At 41.3% G+C, this 19,648-nt stretch overlaps 1 protein-coding gene across 1 annotated transcript in view; it reads right to left on the bottom strand.

The window, feature by feature from the left end:
* Epdr1 (ependymin related 1) overlaps positions 1 to 18,460 on the bottom strand; it is a 31,332-nt gene extending 12,872 nt beyond the window's left edge. The window contains exon 1 of the mRNA XM_057786892.1: positions 17,930 to 18,460. Within this exon, the coding sequence (XP_057642875.1) occupies positions 17,930 to 18,207 (278 nt within the window). The 5' untranslated portion in view covers positions 18,208 to 18,460. The remainder of the gene's footprint in view (positions 1 to 17,929) is intronic.
* Between the last annotated feature and the right edge of the window lie 1,188 nt (positions 18,461 to 19,648).

The following is a 19,648-nucleotide window of genomic DNA, read 5'->3' on the forward strand; positions in this document are numbered from 1 at the left end:
TCAGTTGTGGTCAGAAAAAAAAAGCTGAAAAATGGAGATTAGATTCAGGGACCTCTTTCTGAAGGAAAAAACGGGGGAATATAGTATAGAAATGGTGGGATAAAGGGATGGATCATTGAGTCTACTTTTGAACAACTACTAGTCTCAAATATTTTACATTGGAATGGATTTTGTAGTAGCTTTGAAGTTGTTCTGGATGCAGAATTTTGAGAAAACTGATACAAATTGATGCAAATTTAAGGTAATTTTTGTTTGAACATACTCTATATTGTTTTCTACTCTTATTTAAGATATTTTTGTTTACTGATACAAATTTAAGGTTATTTTTGTTATATTGTATGTATGTTTCTATTTTTGTTTAAGGTATTATACCTATGCAGCTCATTTAACAATGCAAATTTCTAATCCTTGAAAGTTATTATTATTACAAATTTTTTAAGATAATTAAGAAATAAAGATAAGTAGTTAGTCATCTAATAATCAAACTTATAGTCATGCTAGGTATGTTTTTAAGGTCAAACAGAGATATGTTTTGAATGAATGATAGTCTCCAAAACTTTCAAAGACCCATAGAATATGACATTTAAAATGCCTAAATAACATAAAACTTTTGATGACAGTGAGATATGTCTGCTTCTCACAGCACAAATTTATCATAGGTAGGATGATGGAAATCAAAGAATATCCATATGGAGTCTGCTTTATTAAGGCAAAGTTAGCCACTGGGCAAGAAACCACCTTGCTCAACTATTGATAGTATACCTGCAATCTGGAAAAGAAGGGCACAAAAGAAGGCAACTGCCAAACTTTGCCAAGAAAAGGGAGGACAGTCCTTCAAAATTGCTGCTTCACAGAAAAGTCTATCAGATATTCTAGGCCCATAAATCAAAGATTTATTCCTCAATCCCTAGGAACCCTAGGTGATTGTTCAGGCAGCCAGGTGTCTCTGTTGTTTCTATAGTTTTGAAAGTTGTTTGCTCTGCACTTCCTGTTTACTCAGGTAATATTATATCCTTCTCAGATCTCTGATGGAGTTGAAAATGAGATAGTTATAGTTACAGTTTTCCTTGTTATGAAATTTTAAAAAAACTTACATAAGAGATGTAAAGTTTATAAAATTGAAAAGCATAAAAATTTAAGGTGTTTATTTAAGAAGATGTTTTAGGATGGTAATACAAGTGATACTAAAAATGGTTTAGGTATAAAACATTGTACTCAATAAGATATGATAGATAAGACATATTCTCTGAATGTGCCAAATACAAATGGACTAGGCATTGTGAGTATACTTTTCACCTGACATTTGTTCTTATTGTATATAGCTTTATGATGTTAAGAGTTAAAACCTTTCCTTTTTACTTAGACACAAAGGAGGAAATGTTGTGGAATAATCGCACACTGTGTGAAGATCTATTGCTGTGATTGTTTTAATAAAGAGCTTAACAGTTAAGGCAGGAGATATAGGTGGGACTGCTGGGCAGAGAAAGGAAGTAGGAGGAGATAAGAGAGATGCAGGGGAGACACCAATGTAACAGAGAAGAAGTTGGACATACAGAATGAACGATGGGTAACAAGTTACAGGGTAAAATGTAAATTAATAGAAATGGACTAATTTAAGTTATAAGAGCTAGTTAGGAACAAACCTAAGCTATGGGCTGAGATTTCTTAATTAATAAAAAGTCTCCATGTCATTATTTGGGAGCTGAAAGACAGGACAGAAAAAGACTCATTACAAGGTCCTCTGCATACATACTGTGGTTTAGCTTGGGGTTTTTTGTTGGACTCCTAACAATGGTAGTATCTCTGACTCCTTTGCCTATTTGTGGGACCATTTTCCTCCTCCTGGGTTGCCTCATTGAGCCTTAATATGAGGGTCTGTGCCTATTCTTATTGTATCTTGTTATGCCAAGGTTGGTTGATATCACTGGGAGGTCTGCTCCTTTCTGAAGGGAAATGAGGGAGTTGTGGATCTTGGGGAGAGGCAAGGTCAGAGGGGACCGAGAGGAGGGAAGGCTGTAGTTAGGATGCATTATATGAGAAAATTAAATAAATAAGTAAATAAATAAAATTTAAAGTGTGCATTTTTACATTAAAATTTAGTAGTGAATACCAGAGTCAGGATTAGACTCAAAGTCTGCTCATCTATCAAACTTATTCCCATTCTCTAATGCTATGTCCTATTCTAGTCTCCACAATGAAAGCAGTGATTCCTCATCTACTCAGAAGTATGTGACCATCTCAGACACACTAAATTACAGACAAGGGAGTGCACTGATATTATATTTTGATTACAAAAGATCTTTGGCTTTTATGGAAGATATTGGTCAAATCTTGGATTGTTTAACCTGCAATATAATAGATTAGTAATCTTCTGACTCTCAGGAGGAAAATCTGAGCTACAGCCACTTGTATTCTGGCATACACGAAGTGTGAGTTACACCCTACAGTAATTACTAGACACAAAAGAGAAAAACACTTGCAAAATTCATTGTGGACTTTCTGCCAATCATATACGACTAAAAAAAAAAAACTAGATTACTTAAGAATGCAGTCTGAGATTAAAGTTAAATCAAAGTGTAATTTATGTGTGTAATGTAAGAAGCCACAGGTGACAGACCTTCAGTACTTGGACACTAGTTCAAAAGAGAGAAAAAAAAAAGCTCAAGAAATTGAAGTACTTTCTCTTCCAAAATTTTAGCTTGATGGATACTGGCAACATGTACAAATATTCTTTCATCTGATGGGAGACAAAGCATTTTTTCCTTGAGGCAATAGTTCAAGCTAGTTACAGATACTCAAAGGAATGGACTTCATTATTACTGAGAGCCCATGTTGCCATAAGGCATGGTGTTTTCTATAGTTATATGATATGGGGGGTAGGAAGGAGTTTGAGGCTGGGCTAGCAGTCACCCTTTCTCTTTTAAGTAGGTAAGTATCCTTTCCCATCAGGCTGAAGTAGAAACTCACACACTAAGAGAACATTTAATGAAATACTTAAAAAGAAAGTCAAGATAAAAATGCAGCGGTGTTAGTGTAAGCCAGTCCAGAGAAGAGGAAGAGGAAGCAAAAGATGATGAGGAGAAGATTTAAAGGGGATTGTTTAGGTAACAGAAATTTTAAAATGAATAAGTGGATGAAAATGTTAAAGACAAAATAATAAACTTTAAAAATTCATGCAAGAGAACCAAAATATAAGTAAAGAGACTATTCAAAAAACAAGGAAATGAGATTAAACTTGTAGAAATAGAAGATACAGAGACAGGGGGGATAATTCAAAGGTAGAGCAGTTGCCTGGCATACTCAAGCCCTTGGGGTCAATCCAGAAAACTGAAAAAAATTTAATTTGGAAGAGAAATGAGATTTAAATTTTTTTATAGTGGTAGACATAACCCAGACATCAAATTCAAGAATAAAGTGGGAGAAAAGCTTCAAAATGTGGGCCAGAGAAAAACAAGTTAACTAAACTCAGGGCTAGAGAGATGGCTCAGGTGGTGAAATGTTTGCTGTACAAGAACGAGGACCTGGGTTTAATTCCCAGCACCTACCCTAAAGATCTGAGCCCAACAGAGTGTTTGTAATTTCAATGCTGGGGAACAAAAACAGGAGGATCCTGTTAAAACTGTCTGGGTAGGTAATCTAGGCAAATTGGAGAGATCCAGGTACAATGGTATATAGATATTGTCTCAAAAATAGAAAGGAAGGAAAGAAGGAAAGAAGGAAAGAAGGAAGGAGGGAGGGAGGGAGGGAGGGAGGGAGGGAGGGAGGGAGGGAGGGAAGGAGATCGAGGAAGAACCCCAGTGTTGACCTCTACCTAGCCTCTCAGAGCACACACATTCACATACACACCAAAAAACTAAAGTTAGTTGTGTGTAAGACTTTGGTTCTAGACCTGTGGATGCCATAAAAATATTTAAACAAAAAATGACTTTTACCCTCTGACTTTTATGTACCTATAATATTACCAGTATGCAACAGCAACAAATAAATACTCTCAGACATTGGCAGTCTCTGACGTAAGAAAACAACCACAACTCTCTCTATGAAAAAAGTAACAGTAAATTCTTTAGCTGACTAAAACATGAATCAAAGCAGAGTTCGTATCCAGGGGAAACAGAGATGGAAGACATTTCAGTGAACAACAGAGAAGTAACATGGTTCATGCTCCTCCAGAAGACAACGTGACCAAGCAAGCTCCTTAGGCCTGAGAGCACTCACAACACTACAAAAATACCTCTGTGCTATGCTGAGCGAAGGAGCTGACCTTTCCAAAGCTGGATTCATGATGGTGAAAGAGGAAAGATAACAAAGTACCAAAGCACTTTAAATTCTTTTCAACACACTAAGTGGGACTTAACTAAATGCCTGCCTTGTGCAATAGGAACCGTTCTGATGTTAGGAAGGCAGGACCCCAAACTTCCATTTCAAACTCCTGAAGGATAGTTAAGATCTCATAATGATGGATTCTCTGGGACCTCAAGAGTCCACAGACCAGACCTCGAGTAGGCAGAAGCACCACTATTCATAATCACAGAGTGTGTGACAGAGTGGACAGATAGAGGACATGGTTCTGAAATGGAAGAGCTCCCATGACCACCAAATATAGAGTGTAGGAGAGCCCAGCACCTAACAGGGCATCTCTATGCATGTTAAGCTTGGGGGTAGGTTCTTTCTTTGGAACTCTTTGATCCCAAGGATGTGAGTCTGTAACATCATTCCTGGTGCACTGTGATCTTTCTTCTGAAATGGAACTTCCATGTTCTCACACTGGACTCCACACTTCCACCAGGACGAATAGCGCTAGTGAGGCCCAATTCTTCCTCAGAATGCAAATTTGCCTTTCTCCACCTGAACACCATGATTGATCAGCATCTTGTTTAGGCACTCCAGGCAATAAGACTTGAGATTCCAGGAGATCCAAGAGGCATCTCATCAAGACATGAAGTGAATGGTTCAGATGCTGTGGAGTCCACACAGATCACAACCAGCCCTCCAAGTATGTGCAAGTTCGGGCACATTATTAAAAAGAAGTATGCATCATCACCCATCCAAAGTCACTTCACGAAAGTGAAGGTGATGTCATGTTAGGCGATCTGTTATACAAATCACCAAGTTGGCCATGTTTTATCCACAGATTAGAATACTTTTCTTTATAAGATCAGTGAATTACTCATCGAAATGACCAATGTCCTTGTTAAACCAGCAGCCTGCCAGAGTCAATAGTGAGTTATGACCGTACTCTCCCTAGACACCATCACACCACAAAAGTGTGACATCACCCATCTATTTCTTCTTTATAGTATTACAAAGCCCTACACTTAATTAATCTACTTAAAGATACAATGTGACAAGTTGGACACTCATATTCTTCTAGCGGGAATAACTTTCTTGAAAATCTTGTTTAAAACTCTAAAAATGTGCAAGTCCATTTCTATTATTTTCATAAATAGGAACTTCTTAATATAAAATTTAAAATATTTAATATACATTGCATGAAATATAAGGTTACATATTTTACTGTCAATTATAATAGTTAAAAATAGAGAATATGGAAATATTGTGGTCCCACAATAAGGGATAAGCTGAGTAAATTATGTTCTGTCTTTAGCTAGTGGTTGATTATCATTTGGTAGCATGAGAAACATGAATGGTGACTTTCTAAATTTAAAAACTGGCATCGCATATTTCCATTTTACATTTTTGTAACAAAGCTGGGGATTGAATACATGTAATATAGGTTTTCTAAACTGAACTAGACCTTAGCCCTACATTTTCACTTTTAAAATGTAAACACAGGAATAGAAAAAACACTGGCAAACACATGTGTCAGGGCTGTGAATTCTGGTTGAAGTACTATGGATGAGTGAGCCTCTTTTCATTCGCTTTCACCGTTGTCCAGATTTTGCTGTCATGAATATGCATAATGCCAATAATACAAAAGTTGTTGTGAGGGGGCCGCTAGTTAGTTCCCAGCTGCTTAGCCCCAAAATAATCACAAAGAAACTATATTATTTAAATCACTGCTTGGCCCATTACCTCTAGCTTATTATTGGCTAACTCTTACATATTAATTTAACCCATCTCCATTAATCTGTGTGTCGCCACGTGGCTGTGGCTTACCAGCTACAGTTCCAGCATCAGTCTCTGGCGAGGCTACATGGCTTCTCTCTCATTTCTCCCTCCTTCTCCCAGCATTCAGTTTAGTTTTCCCTGCCTACCTCTATTTTCTGAGCAGGCCCAAGACAATTCCTTTATTAACCAATGGTATTCACAGCATACAGAGGGGAATCCCAAAAAAGTCATCAAACAATATATATCATGTTTATATTTATTATCACATTTGCACTTAACATATATTTATGGAAACTTACTGTTTGCCTAGAACTTCTTAGTCCTGGGAACAATAGTATATCATACTAAACACAGATTCTCTCACTTCAGAAAATAGAGGTATCATGAAGGCCAGGCAACTTAACTGACAAGACAATGACAGACCATAATAGTGGCCTGAGGAAAGAAGCATGTGATGTAATGTGAGGCTTGGTGAGGAGGGTTGTGCTGGGTGGTTACAGAAAGTCTCTTTAAGACTATGGTGGGCTGAATTCTGAAACAAAGAGGAGCCAGGACCTCTAAGACGACAGAATTGGACTAATAAGCTTGGGCGAGCGTGCACATGTACTACATCTAAAAAGCAGCCAATGAAGACTGGATATGAGATGCATTCAGTATGCATTGTAAAAATCTCCTCAATGTTCAGGGCACATGGTAGTAAATGTGCTATGTGGGAAATTTTGGACAGTATTCAGTATTGTCTTTCTGTTCGTCTGTTTTAAATCCTTCTATTATGAGGATATAGCATCACTAGCACTCATTTCCTTACTGACTGCTTCAAATAATTTTAGTCCGGTTCTACTTAAGATGCTGAAGCGATTGCAAGACCATACAGAGATCCCCAACTTTTGGCTGAGACAAGGCTGATGCAAGAACAACAACAATAACAAACAATACCTTGACTGCTTAAGGCACTGAGGTGGGTATATGAGGATGCTGAGTGGGGAAGCATTTGGGAGTGGAGTGGTTCTGGAGGGAAAAGACTTTCTAGGGAAGTGGGAATGGCCAATTAAAGTTCCAAATTGATTAACACGCTGAGGCCATGGGCTGGGGATGAAAGCAAAGAAATAGGCTGTGGAGGGGCCAGGGAGCAGATCCCTCATGGACATCTGTGAATAGGGGCACTGAAGATAAGGCAGATGGAGTTGCATGACACAGCATTTATTTGAACACAATCACTTAGGTTGCCATGCTGGGAAACAGACTAAAGGAGGCCAGAGCAAAAGTATGGGTATAACAGGAGGACACAAAATCAGGTAAGAGACAGTGATGGTTGAGACTAGGAAAATAGAGAAGGTGTGATCAGATTCTGGGTATCTTTTGAAATTATAATCAGTTGGAACCAGGCAGTGGTGGTGCATGCCTTTAATCCCAGCATTTGGGAGGCACAGGTAGGTGGATCTTTATGAGTTCGAGGCCTAGTCTACAGAGCAAGTTCCAGGAAAGTTAGGGCTGTTATACAGAGAAACTATGTCTTAAAAAAAAACAGAAAAAAAAAATTAGCTGAGCAGTAGTGGCACACATCTTTAATCCAAGCACTTGGGATGCAGAGGCAGGTGGATCTCTGTGTGTTCAAGGACAGCCTGGTCTACAAGAGCTAGTTCTAGGACAGGCTTCAAAGCTACAGAGAAACCCTGCCTCAAAAAAAAAAAAAAAAAAAAAAAAACCTAAAAGAAAATTATAATCAATTGGATTTACATCATGTTCCTTTGGCAAGTGTACAAGAGAAAAGAGAAGGGTGACGTCATGGGTTTATGCTGACCAACTAGAGCTGCTGAACCTAAGATAAAGGAGGACCTTTAGTTTATATGTGTTTGTTTCTTTGGTTTGGATTTGGTTTTGGTTAGTTTGATTATATGCAGAGGAAACACTCATTTTAGGGATGTTGAGTTTAGAATGACCATACATTCCAGTAGAAGACGTCAACTAGGCAATTACATCTATGAGCGGAGATGTAGATTTCTGAACAGGAAGTAAAAACATGACGGGCAACTCTCATGAAGTGACATTTAAAACCATGACTTATATGACATCACCAAGACAGAAGGTCTAGACAAAAAGTAAAGGGATGGGATGCCCAGCCTTCCATCACTAATAGTGCAGAGAGCAAGAGCAAAGCAGACTGAGGGTATGAAATGAGGCAGAGGAGGAGGCAGAGTCTGGGGAGACAGCTGGAGTGGAAAAGTATTTACTCTGTGTGTATGAGGACCTCGATTTGGATCTCAACACTTACATAAAACCTGGCCACGGTGCCACACTAAGAAGGCAGTGTGTTGAAAGCCAAGTAGAAGAGGTACATCTAGGTGGAGGGTAGGTATTGAGAAGGAGAATCAGGGAGGATGAAAGAGGAGCCAAGAGGGGTGTGGAGCTCTTGGTCCTGCCCAGAACATTCTCCATGGAGCTGTGTGACAACAGATTGATTTGAAAGTGTTTGAGAGAGCCTTGCAGGACAGAAATTGGAATCAGTGTAAACTATGCTTTAAAGAGAAGGGGCAAATGAGTTTTCAACTGTTATTCTTCAAGAGATTTTTTTCCTTAAAGATGGATAATATGGGGCTGGAGAGATGGCTCAGAGGTTAAGAGCATTGCCTGCTCTCCCAAAGGTCCTGAGTTCAATTCCCAGCAACCACATGGTGGCTCAAACCATCTGTAATGGGGTCTGGTGCCCTCTTCTGGCCTGCAGGCATACACACAGACAGAATGTTGTATACATAATAAAAATAAATAAATAAATAAATAAATAAATAAATAAATATTTCAAAAAAAGATGGGTAAAATAAAAATTGTGAAGGGAGGAAACAGGAGTTTTTACTGTGATCAGGAAATATAAGACTATCACATTTTTCCAGGAAGAATAAACTGCTAATTAACATATTTTCAGATCTTTGGGCATGTGGTCCTTGACCACCTTCTTTAAGGTCAGAACTATGAAGAAACAGCTCAAGGTTGTTGGAAAGACGTTTTCAGAACAGTACGGTGATTGCCTCTGAGTCCCATTCATAAGTGTGTCCTGACTCTTTTTGGCTTTGCTTGGCTATTCCTTTTTCTCATTGCCCATTTCTATTTCCCAGTCCTTGAACTCTAAGGCCTCTATACTCTCTTTAAGGAAACTCGACTTCTTCCAAGAAAGTATCTTTTTTTTTTTTTTGAGAAAACATTAACATTGCAAATCAACATGGTTTATCCTGTGAGGTTCCAGATGCTACAGTCAATTTTCCTGAGTCAATAAAACAAAACACTATCTCTATTCATCGGAGATGAGGAGATGGAGCACAGATCCAGGGAGGAGTCAGGCTCAAGCCTTAAAGCCAAGTTGTGACTTCTTAAAATAAAGTTCAGTACATGCAGAACAGGGTTCATGCCAGTCTACCTCCCTAAGACAGACACTCTCTGTGGGCTTGCAATGATTCCAGGTTGATAAATTCAAGAGAAACCAAATATCCAGGGAAAATGTAACTTCTTTTCTTCCTCTGCTTGGAGAATACAAACCAATGCCTTTACAGAGGAGGCCTAAGAATAGATTTCTGCAAGGCTTCTCTGGGGGACTGAGCTCACTGTGGAGAGGGAACACCCGCAGCTGCACAATTGGTCTTCAGTGCATCTGAGGATGAGGTCTTCTTCATTCAGTATGTGAGCAGGGAACCACAAACTTGACAGGGCCAAGAGGAGAATGCACTATGTTGTGTTGAACTGGAAATGGAAAGGAGCCATTGGCATACCTTCATGGATAAAGATAAAAATTTAGAGCAAAAGATTTAAATGTGTGCAAATCTGTGGATGAGTGCATGAGAGTATGCCTGTGCATGTGTGTGCATATGTGGGGTGTGTATGTATGTGTGATTGTGTTAAGATCCTTTGTCTTTTCCACAGAGCCAGACTGGTAACAGTGCTACCTGAGAGCAACAACTAGACTACAGATTTGGACTTCCAATTGTTTTTCTCCAGTATCAGTAACCAGGACTACTTGAGAAACAGTTTTTTCCAGAGGAAATACAGATGACTGTGGAATATCTTACTGTGCCTCAAAAGAATAAGAAATGTTCTAAAGACTATCAATGCCAACTGGAAGAGGTTCCTCTGGCAAACTGGGAAAGCAAAACAAACAGGGAATACAACTATATCCTTGAGTCTTACTGAAACAAATACTAAGTTTATAGTTTGATGAAGAATTGGAATGAAAAGGATGCAAAAATATCTTCCCATAAAGTTACTTATTAATTATAAAGCAAAAAGATGTCTCTTTATATGAAGCAATGTGACAGACAACATTATATGACTATAGTGATCATACAGGTACAATATAAATAGTTTTGAGACACCTCCTGCTGAGTAACGAGAACATGACTATGAGGCAACAGAGGAACAGTGAACAAAACACCAGGACAGTAAACATAGCAGCTTCGAGAAAGACCTGAGGAATTGTTCTAGACAGAAAGAAATCAAAGATTCTGTACCTCAATGTCATACTTAAACTACATTCTTTTGCTGTAAACAGCACATAAAAGTTAGCCAACAAAACCTGGAGATACCTGGGTTTCAGATGGCAAAATTGAACCAGTGTGATGGTCTGATTTATGGTTGTATTGAAGGAATAGGGAAGGTCCTTGATTGTAGGAAACACACAATGGAGTATCTGAAGATCATGAGCATATCTGATTGCCCATGAACTCCACAATAAAAGAAAAACTTTATACAATATGTATAAGTAGGAGAGAATTTCAAAATAAAGTGAGATAATTGCTTGGGAAATAATCATCATCTTCATTTTCAAACATACAAGAATTGATTTTGAAAGTGCTTTCTCGTGAGACCATTTAGCAGGGAAGAGAAGTGGCTTCTGAGCTCAGAGTTGAAGCACTGATGGCTACTTTTTCTTTTGTTTAAGCTTAAAAGAAAAGAAGGAGGAGAGAAAGAAGTTTAAATTTACATAAAAGGACAGGGTGAGAAAATCTTTAGAATCTGTGCCCAGTTTGCCAAAACATGGTAGGAGCAATCAGCTCAATGTAACAGACACACCAATATGTTCTCATAATATCAGCAATCTTGTGTCTCCTAAAGAAAAATACTTAGAAACTAGCCATTATTGAAATTAAATGATTCACACCCCATGGCTGCCTAACATCATTTCCCTACAGTTTCTAATACATCCAGTTATTTGATTTTACAACAGAGATGATAAATGCTATTCTCTTCTCTGGGAACGACCAAGACAGATACAAATCAATCACAACTTGAATGAGAATCCATTTGCTACTCCATCTGTGACATACACATCATCACTTAGAAATAAATAGAAATTTCTGATGGCATATGTTAGATCAATTCCTGAGCAGTCTATTAAAACAATATATCCATGCAAGTTCATCCAATGCCTCCCTGGCCTCCGTGCATCCAGCTTTATTAACCCCAACACCGAAACCACTGTTTGTAAGCTACAGTGTGTTATTGAGAACCTGCAGCGTTCGTTTCGGTCTACTTTGCTATTCCCCACATAAAGATCACCATATTGACTGAATTATAAAAATAGCCTCTTTTCCTTAAACCTTTCCAAATATAATCCCCAAGAGTTTAATCCAATAATCAGAAGAAAAAGTTGGAAGCCGAAAACAAAATAATATCAATTACTAATATTTCCCGTTCTTGGTTCAGGCTTCTCTTATCTGAAGCTCATAAAGTATTTTAATTTATTCCATCATCTCAGGGAACAGAGAGCCTGGAAAATCCTAGTCATTCCCCAGTAACTATCACTGGGATTTTCCGTAACTGTCTAGATGTGGAAGAAGATTCTTAAGAAGTTGATCCAATTCTAAACTTACGTCTCAACCTATTAGTAAATTCAAAAAGACAAGCATCCCTATTTTCTTCAAATAACATCTGGTTGCTTGGCCATACTGCTGATATCTGAAACCATTTTGAATTTTCACCAACAAATCTACATTTAATGAATCTAACGTACATTTATGCACTAAACATTCTTTTCTACACCCGACTTAGGGAAAGAGATCTCTGAGAGAGAATCTGGCCAAAAACTTAAAAACTTGGGAAGAAATAGAATGCAACTGCCTCCTACAAGCTGTACTGTGAAACCATCACATGATGGTACAAAGACAGAGAGATGGGAATGCACCATGAGGACGAAATCTAGGTGAGCAAGATTGGGTTGTGGCTTTCGAGTACAGTGTCAGCGCTTGAAACCCACTAATTAGTTATGAAGTTATGAAGGAAAGAGACTTCCTGACTCAGGTTTGAATGGTGCCAACCTGTGTTCTGTTCAGAGTGGGAGGAGTCTAGACCAGCAGATGGAATAACGGGGAGACCCAGAGGCACCACAACTGTAAAAAGAGACGGTTTCCCCTTCAACGCCACCGGTATCTTAGCTGGAATTGTGTCGCTGTAAAAAAACACAGTGGCCAAAGGCAACGTGGGCAGGGAAGGGTTTCTTTCAGCTCGCAACTTGCATCATCCAGGGAAGTCAGTGCAGGAACTGAGGGCAGGAACCTAGAAGCGAGAAGTGGAGCAGAGGCCATTTGTTTTGCTCCCTCGCCCACTTTCTTGTTCCACCCAGGACTGCCTGCCCAGGGGTTGCTCAGCCTCTAGTGGTCTGAGCCCTCCTATATCAATAATTAAATCGAGAGAATGTCCCACAGACTTCCCCACAGGCCAGTTTGGTGTGGGGGGAGGCATTTTTATCAACTGAGGTTCCCTCTTCTAGAATGACTTTATCTTGTGTTGAGAAAACCTAGCTAGCACAATTGACACTTGTCAACAACACACAACACACCACTATTCAATTACAACTTTTCTCATTTGTCCCCAAGATGTCATGTTAATGTTAACATTATAATATAAAACATCCCAACTTTTAAAAGTCCCACAATTCAAAAATTCACACAATTGAGAAGGCTGGTTGTTTTTAAAATATTAAAAAACCCTAAGTTCCAAGTCTTTCTAAAATATCTTGTCTCTAAAATTCCAAAGCCAGTAAAACTCCAAACTTTGAGCTAAAAACAAAAACAAAAAACCAAAACAAACAAATGAACAAAACCCCACCTTATTTCAGAAAGGGAAAGCCAGGGCACAGTTACAACAGATTAAAGCAAAACTGAAGTCCAATGGTGTAAAAAGCTCAGTGTGAACACAATTTTCAGGATTTCCTGGGCTCCCCCAAGGGCTCCACATCACTACCTCTACCATGGGCAGCACACATGTCTCATAGGTTCAGGCGGCCTCCACTCAACAGCTGCAGCTGTTCTTAGCATCCTCCCCCAGGGTACTGATAGCTCCAAAATACTGCTGCAAGTGGGCACTTCACCAACTCTTCAAGAACTCTGACCCTGCTACATGCTGCCAAGTCTCAGCTTTTCTCCACTATCTCTTTAATCCTGGAGCTTCTACTGTAACTGGACCCGAACCTTCACCGGTGGTCTTTCCTGGCCTCTCAGAGGGCCAAGCCTTAACTTCTCCCCATGACCTCTTCATGCCTTCACAACCAGTAAAGCCTGAGAGACGTTATCCATCACCAGTTAAGTGGCCAGCATGGGGTAAAACCTTGGCTTTTCTAGACCACTGCTTCTGTGTGCTGAACTTGTGGAAACACTTCCCAGAAAATCTTGTCTCAAAGATGCTGGTCTCTTCTTCATCACAGCTGATTCTTCAGCCTCAGCTGCTCATCATCAATTGTACCAGCAAAGCAAAGGCTCCACGTTAGTTTGCTATTAATTCAAAATGCTGAACAGCCTTTGAGTCTATAAGGGACTCTCAAACTTTCCTCTAAAAACATCACAAGCCAGGCCTTCATTGTCTACACTGCTCTGCACACTGTGCTCTCAGGTTCCACATCAGCTCATCAAGCTCTGAGTACCCGAAAAATGCTAGCACAGTCCTCCAAAAACATATGGTCAGGTTGGTCTCAGCAATACCCTCCTCCTTGTATAAATTTCTTAGTTAAGCCTTCTCTGGCTATGATAAAACAGCATGACTGAAAGCAACTTGGGGAGAAAAGGATTGTTTGATCTCACATTTTATAACTCATCATCAAAATAAGGACAGGAACTCAAGGAAGGGGCCCCAAACCAGGAACTCAAGCAGAAGAAACTGATTACTGGCTTGCTCCCCATGGTTTTCTCAATCCAACATTATATCACCCAAAATCACCTGCCCAGGCATGGTGCTGCCCCCAGTGCGCTGGGTCCTCCCACATCAATCATCAATCAAGAAAACTCCTCACCAGTCAGTCAGTTAAGTTTTCCTCTTCCCAAATGAGATCAGCTTGTTTCAAGTAGACAAAAAACTAGCCCACACAGCAAGATAATTGGTAAATATTATTCTGTGATGAAACATTTATTTGTAGTGAAAATCTCACTGTTGTACATGAAAACTGAGCCTAAAACAACCACCAGGCTTTTGCTCATGTGTTTGCTCCAACTCTTTGCTCATCTCCTGCTTGTATTTGGCTCATCACATAGTTTTGAATAAAAGGAGAGAATGATCTAGTCTATCTCTGTGGATTTGAAATGACTGTTCTTTGTGCCAGCTCTAAAACTTTTTGAAATATAGTTTAGCATTTGAGTCTTTGTACTGAGTCAGTTCCCAGAGAGAGGGTACTTGGTGTGTTGCTAAATCATGTGTATATGTTCAGAGCGGCTGGCAGTGAGTCTTTAGCATATGGAAAACTAGATTCACAACGATGATGATGGTGGATGGTGAGCAAACCACTCACTGCACACCTCTGTGCTATGAGATGAGACAATGTACTATGTGCTTTATATACTTCAGCTTACCGAGGGAATCATCACAGCCTTCTGATAAATCAGTTTCTATAAGATCCCTATTCTATAAAAGAATAAACCAAGTCCCATAAAACTACATTAATTTACAAAAGCCCACTTTCAGGAACTAGAATCCGGCCTAGGTCTACGGGATTATATAGCCAAATTTCTTAACTAGTTAAAAAATACTCCTTGGGTAAGAATGACCCCTCATCTTTTCTTGGTCACACTGCTTAGCATCAGCAGTGAACTCTGGTCATTCCAGCCCATGTTCTTCATGTCTACTCACCAACAGATAACCACTGTACAGTCTCCATGGATGCAGTTAAGGAGTAGTGCCCCACCCTCACTCGAGGTGGAGAGAGCAAGCCCTGTTCCGTGCCACCAGTACAGTTCGTTTTAGGTGCCAGTAGTGGCAACTGGTTTGACTCCTGCCTTTCCCTTCACATCCTGCTACCTCTGACCGCTCATACTTCATTACCTCTTCAACACTTCCACAATGCAGCCCTGTGTCCAGTGTCCCTACCTCAGAAACCACCAGAAATCCCTTGGGTTTCAGCTTCTCCACTCACTCCACGCTGCTCTGTTTTTTTAAACCTCTTCAGGATGAAATCTCATTCATGTATCTGGTGATCTTCATTCACCTAATGATGAAGTCCCATTGTTCAAACTCCTTCAGTACGACCTCTCTCCATACCCCGTACCTTCATCTCTCAGAGTGACTTGGCTGCTATTCTCAAAATATGCTTAACCCTGCTTGAAAACTCCCAGATGACAACATACTGAGCCTAGAGTACACATATACTGATGTCACCCTTACAAATAGTTTCTGCATGTCGCTCTGGTGGATTCACTTAGGTTTTAGGGGACCATTAAACTGGGACACTGCCTTCTCTGAAAGTCCCGGTTCTGTGCCATGGTAGCTGTCTTCATCACACCTCTCTTAATCAATCCTTCATCTTACCACACAATGATAACGAATTTTTGAGACTATTAGCTCCCTCGGACTAATTAGCTCCCTTAAAATCAAGGCCCACTCCCTTGATAATTGAAATGGTGTCTGCTATGAACGAAAGCTTCCTGGATGAAGAGTGGATGAAGGAATGTGAACTTAGTATATCACAGATGTCAGAATCTGTACCACTTTCATAAGCCTCAGTTGTGTGATAGAAGGGAAGTCTGCCAAGCTCCCTAGGTCTTAGCATCTCTATGGAAAATGGAAATCATAAAATCTACCCTGTGATCTGTGGACAGTTAAACAAAATTACATAAAAACAGACCAAGTTTCAGAACTACTACACTATATGACACACTCAGATGATGGATATTATTATGTCTGTCAAGACCCAATGAAAAACATTCATGGTTCTTGAAAGTCTTTGCACACATTCTGATTCTTTCATAAAGACACTGCTGTGTCATGCCTTCCAGACACGGAAGTAAAGCTGTCCCTCTATATCCAAGGAGGACTGAAACCAGGGTCTCTGTAGATACCAAAATCTATGGATGCTCATGCCCTTGATCTAGGAATGACAAAAAATTGCATGCAGCTTACAAATACCCTTCCATATATTCTCAGTTGCTTCCAATAACAAATATAAGATGCTATGCAAGTTGGCTTTATATTGTTTAAAGAACAAAGACAAAAATAGCATGCATGTGCTCAGTACATGCAAAGTGATTCCACATATGTTCTGTCCATGATTGATTGAATTCTCAAAAGTAGAATTCAAGAGTAAGGTGGGTTTCCTGACTTGGTAATGTATGGTCTTGTACTCTAAGTAGATGGTTTGGAAGGTTCTGACTTTTCCCTATTTATAGTCAAGAAGCCCAACAAACACTTCAGTGGCAAGTGATTCTAGGTGAAATGGTTTTCTTAAGCTTTGTTTTGTGCTAGAAACGAATGGTTCCCATTTACCACCAGTCGTACTGCCCACTGCAGCCTTCCACCGTGGTCATGTGTCTTATCTCCCTGTGGCACAAATGCCACATGAAGCACGCTGGGAGACAGCAGAGGGTGGGGGCAGGGAGACAGGTGGCGATCTTAAATTAGAAACTGGGCCTTAAAGGAGCCAGAAAGAAGGTGACGTCCCAGGAAAAGTGTGTCGTCTGTCATCACAAAATGGAAAGATACACTCACCGTCAATCGTGTCTTTGTGTGCATGTGCACATGTGTGTATATGAGCATGTGTGTGATAAAATGCCCTCCCATTATGCAGTTGGCGTGGGCATTAAAAACAGGGAACAACTAAAAAATTGACAAGAGAAGAGGATAGGTGAAAGGAGGATTCGGATGTTAGTACTTGTGTCTAGTTGGAATTTAAGGGGGCATTGAGTACATATGCTCTAACGGAAGTTTTAAGGTGGCAGTCAGTACATATGCTCTAATGAGAGGTTTAGCACCCTAATTAACATGTATTAATACATGTATCTAATGGTAGTTTTAAAGTAACATTCCCTTGCTCTAATGGGAGTTTTAACTAGTTTTCCCAAAAGATAAAATCCTCAAGGTTTAAACAAAAATGTTAATATTGATATGGGGTAAGGAGTTTGTATACGACTTTTAGAAATCATTTACCCCCTCCTTTAACAGTGTTGTCCTATGAGCCACATGGTGGAAGGAGGGATAAAACTGACTTGGTAAGTTGTCCCTTGGCCTCCACCCGGACACGGACATGCGGACAGACAGACAGACAGACACACACACACACACATACACACAGTTTTGTAATCGTAAACAAAATTGTTAGAGCATACTTTGTGTCTCCCTTGAAGGCGACTTCTAGACAAAACACGCCCTAGGCTGCAGGGGGCTCCAGGTACCAGGAAACTGACTCAGCAGTGAAGACTTGGGGCTAACTTGGGTGTCTGGCTGTTCCATCCAGCCCTTGGTGAATCCTTTCTTTGCCTGCCTCTGCATGGCCGCCCCCAAGAGCCCCTGTAAAGTTCTTGGGGGTCGGGAGGAGCCAGTCGCGGCTGGAGGTCTAGCTGGGGTGCCAAGCGCTTTGACCTGGCTTCCCCTGGCCGCCGCCATGCCCTTCCAGGCCGCCTACCTCTTGCAGGGGATCAGCGCCTTCCTCTCGTCCAGCACCCGCACGCGCTGGTTGAGCCCATCGTAGGACAGCAGGGCGCGGCTGTTGTGCCCGCTGCTCTGCTGGTACAGAACCTGGCGTCCCTCCCACTGCTGGGGCGCCTGGCAAGGCTGCGGGGTCCCCGGTGAGCCTGCTGTCCCCAGGCCGCACAGGCCGCACAGCGCCCAGACCCAGAGGCCACCCAGCAGCCAGGTGCTCCGAGGCCCCCGGACCACCCGGCGGGGAGCGTGTGCGTGCATCACGATCAGCCGCCCCGGGGTCAGCCGAGCCCGAGAGCGCGGAGGCCGGGCGTGGGTGCGCTGCGCGTTCTCTACGCGCTGGGCAGAAGGTGAGCTCCTGGACGCCGGGCTCGGGAGCGGTGGCCTCTCCCGCTTTTCCGTTCGAGAGGCTCAGAGCCGGCCTGGGAAAGCCGCGTGAATCGCCCAGGAGCTCTTTCTGCCCTGGCGGCTGCTTTCTAAAGCTTGTTTTCACTGCTCTCTGCTGCCAACAGGAAACGCAGCGGCTGTGTTGCCACTAGCATCCTGAAGGGCATTGAGATTTAAAAGGTTTGGGGCGGAGAAGCGGGAAGGAGCTGAGCAGGGACACATTTCTCCAAGGGCTGCAGCATTCGACCTGCAAAGCCTCAGTGGGGCGATTTTACTGGGTCCAGGAGGAAAGCAGAGGTGCAGCACTTTCTCTGGCCTCTGTAATTTGTTTATGGCAAAACTGTGACCTATTTTGTTGTTGTTGTTGTTGTTTTGTTTTGTTTTTTAAAACAAATTTTAAGTGTCGTGATGGGTCCTGAAGAAATGACACTAAGTGGTCGCGGGGCAATTCCCAGTCTCGAGGCCTTTACATTGCCTCGAACTCAAAATTCAGTTCGAGTCTAGAGGTTTGTGTATCTTAGGGTTTAAATCTGTGTGAACAAATTCGGTTTGTGTTTAAGTAATTTTAGGGTTAAGATTATACAATCAAGTTGTGAGGAGACCGTTTTCTTTTAAAGGCCCTTGCTTTACAGTTTGATTTACATTTGCACTGAATAGTAAATATGTTGAGGAGTGAGTGAGTAGGAAGTGGTTGAGAGTGTTCCTGAGTTAGGGCTGCCTAAGAGTGAGCCCTCCCCAGATGGGTCCCCCCAGCAGGTGAGGCAAACCAGGCTGGCAAACCAGCATGGTCCCGGGTAAACGTGAACACTTTCCCACTTGGGCACTAGATAAAGCAAATGCGTCAAATGGGGGGGGGGGAGGGTGCGAATTAAATAATCCCACATTAGCTTCAAATAGGGTATACTAAGGTTTTTCTCTATTAAAAGGGAACTCACAAAACAGGAAAGGGGGGAGGGGTCCAACATCCGGGTGTGGAGTGTGGGAAGAGAGGGTCGAGAGGGCGGGACCTCGGCTTTTTGGTATCCAAAGTCAAGCCTCAATCTGGTCCAGCCTTTGAAAAGCCCTTGGCTGAAAGAGGTTCCCCATCAGAGGGCTTCCTGCGACTTGAGGTGGCTGGGAAGATGGTTCCTGCCTCCCCGTCTCCGTCTCCAGGGGACATTTGCAAAGAACTCTGCAGTCCTGAGATTCAGAAGTACCAGGTTCAGGAAACCTGGTAGGGTGGGGAGTTAGGAGTGAAAAAGGGTCTGAGGGCAAAATCCTGAGAGCAGCAGGCATTTAGGAGGGAAGAGAAGGGAGCACAGAGGGACCAGCAGGG

Source organism: Chionomys nivalis, chromosome 13 (genome assembly GCF_950005125.1).
Source record: "Chionomys nivalis chromosome 13, mChiNiv1.1, whole genome shotgun sequence".
NCBI lineage: Eukaryota > Metazoa > Chordata > Mammalia > Rodentia > Cricetidae > Chionomys > Chionomys nivalis.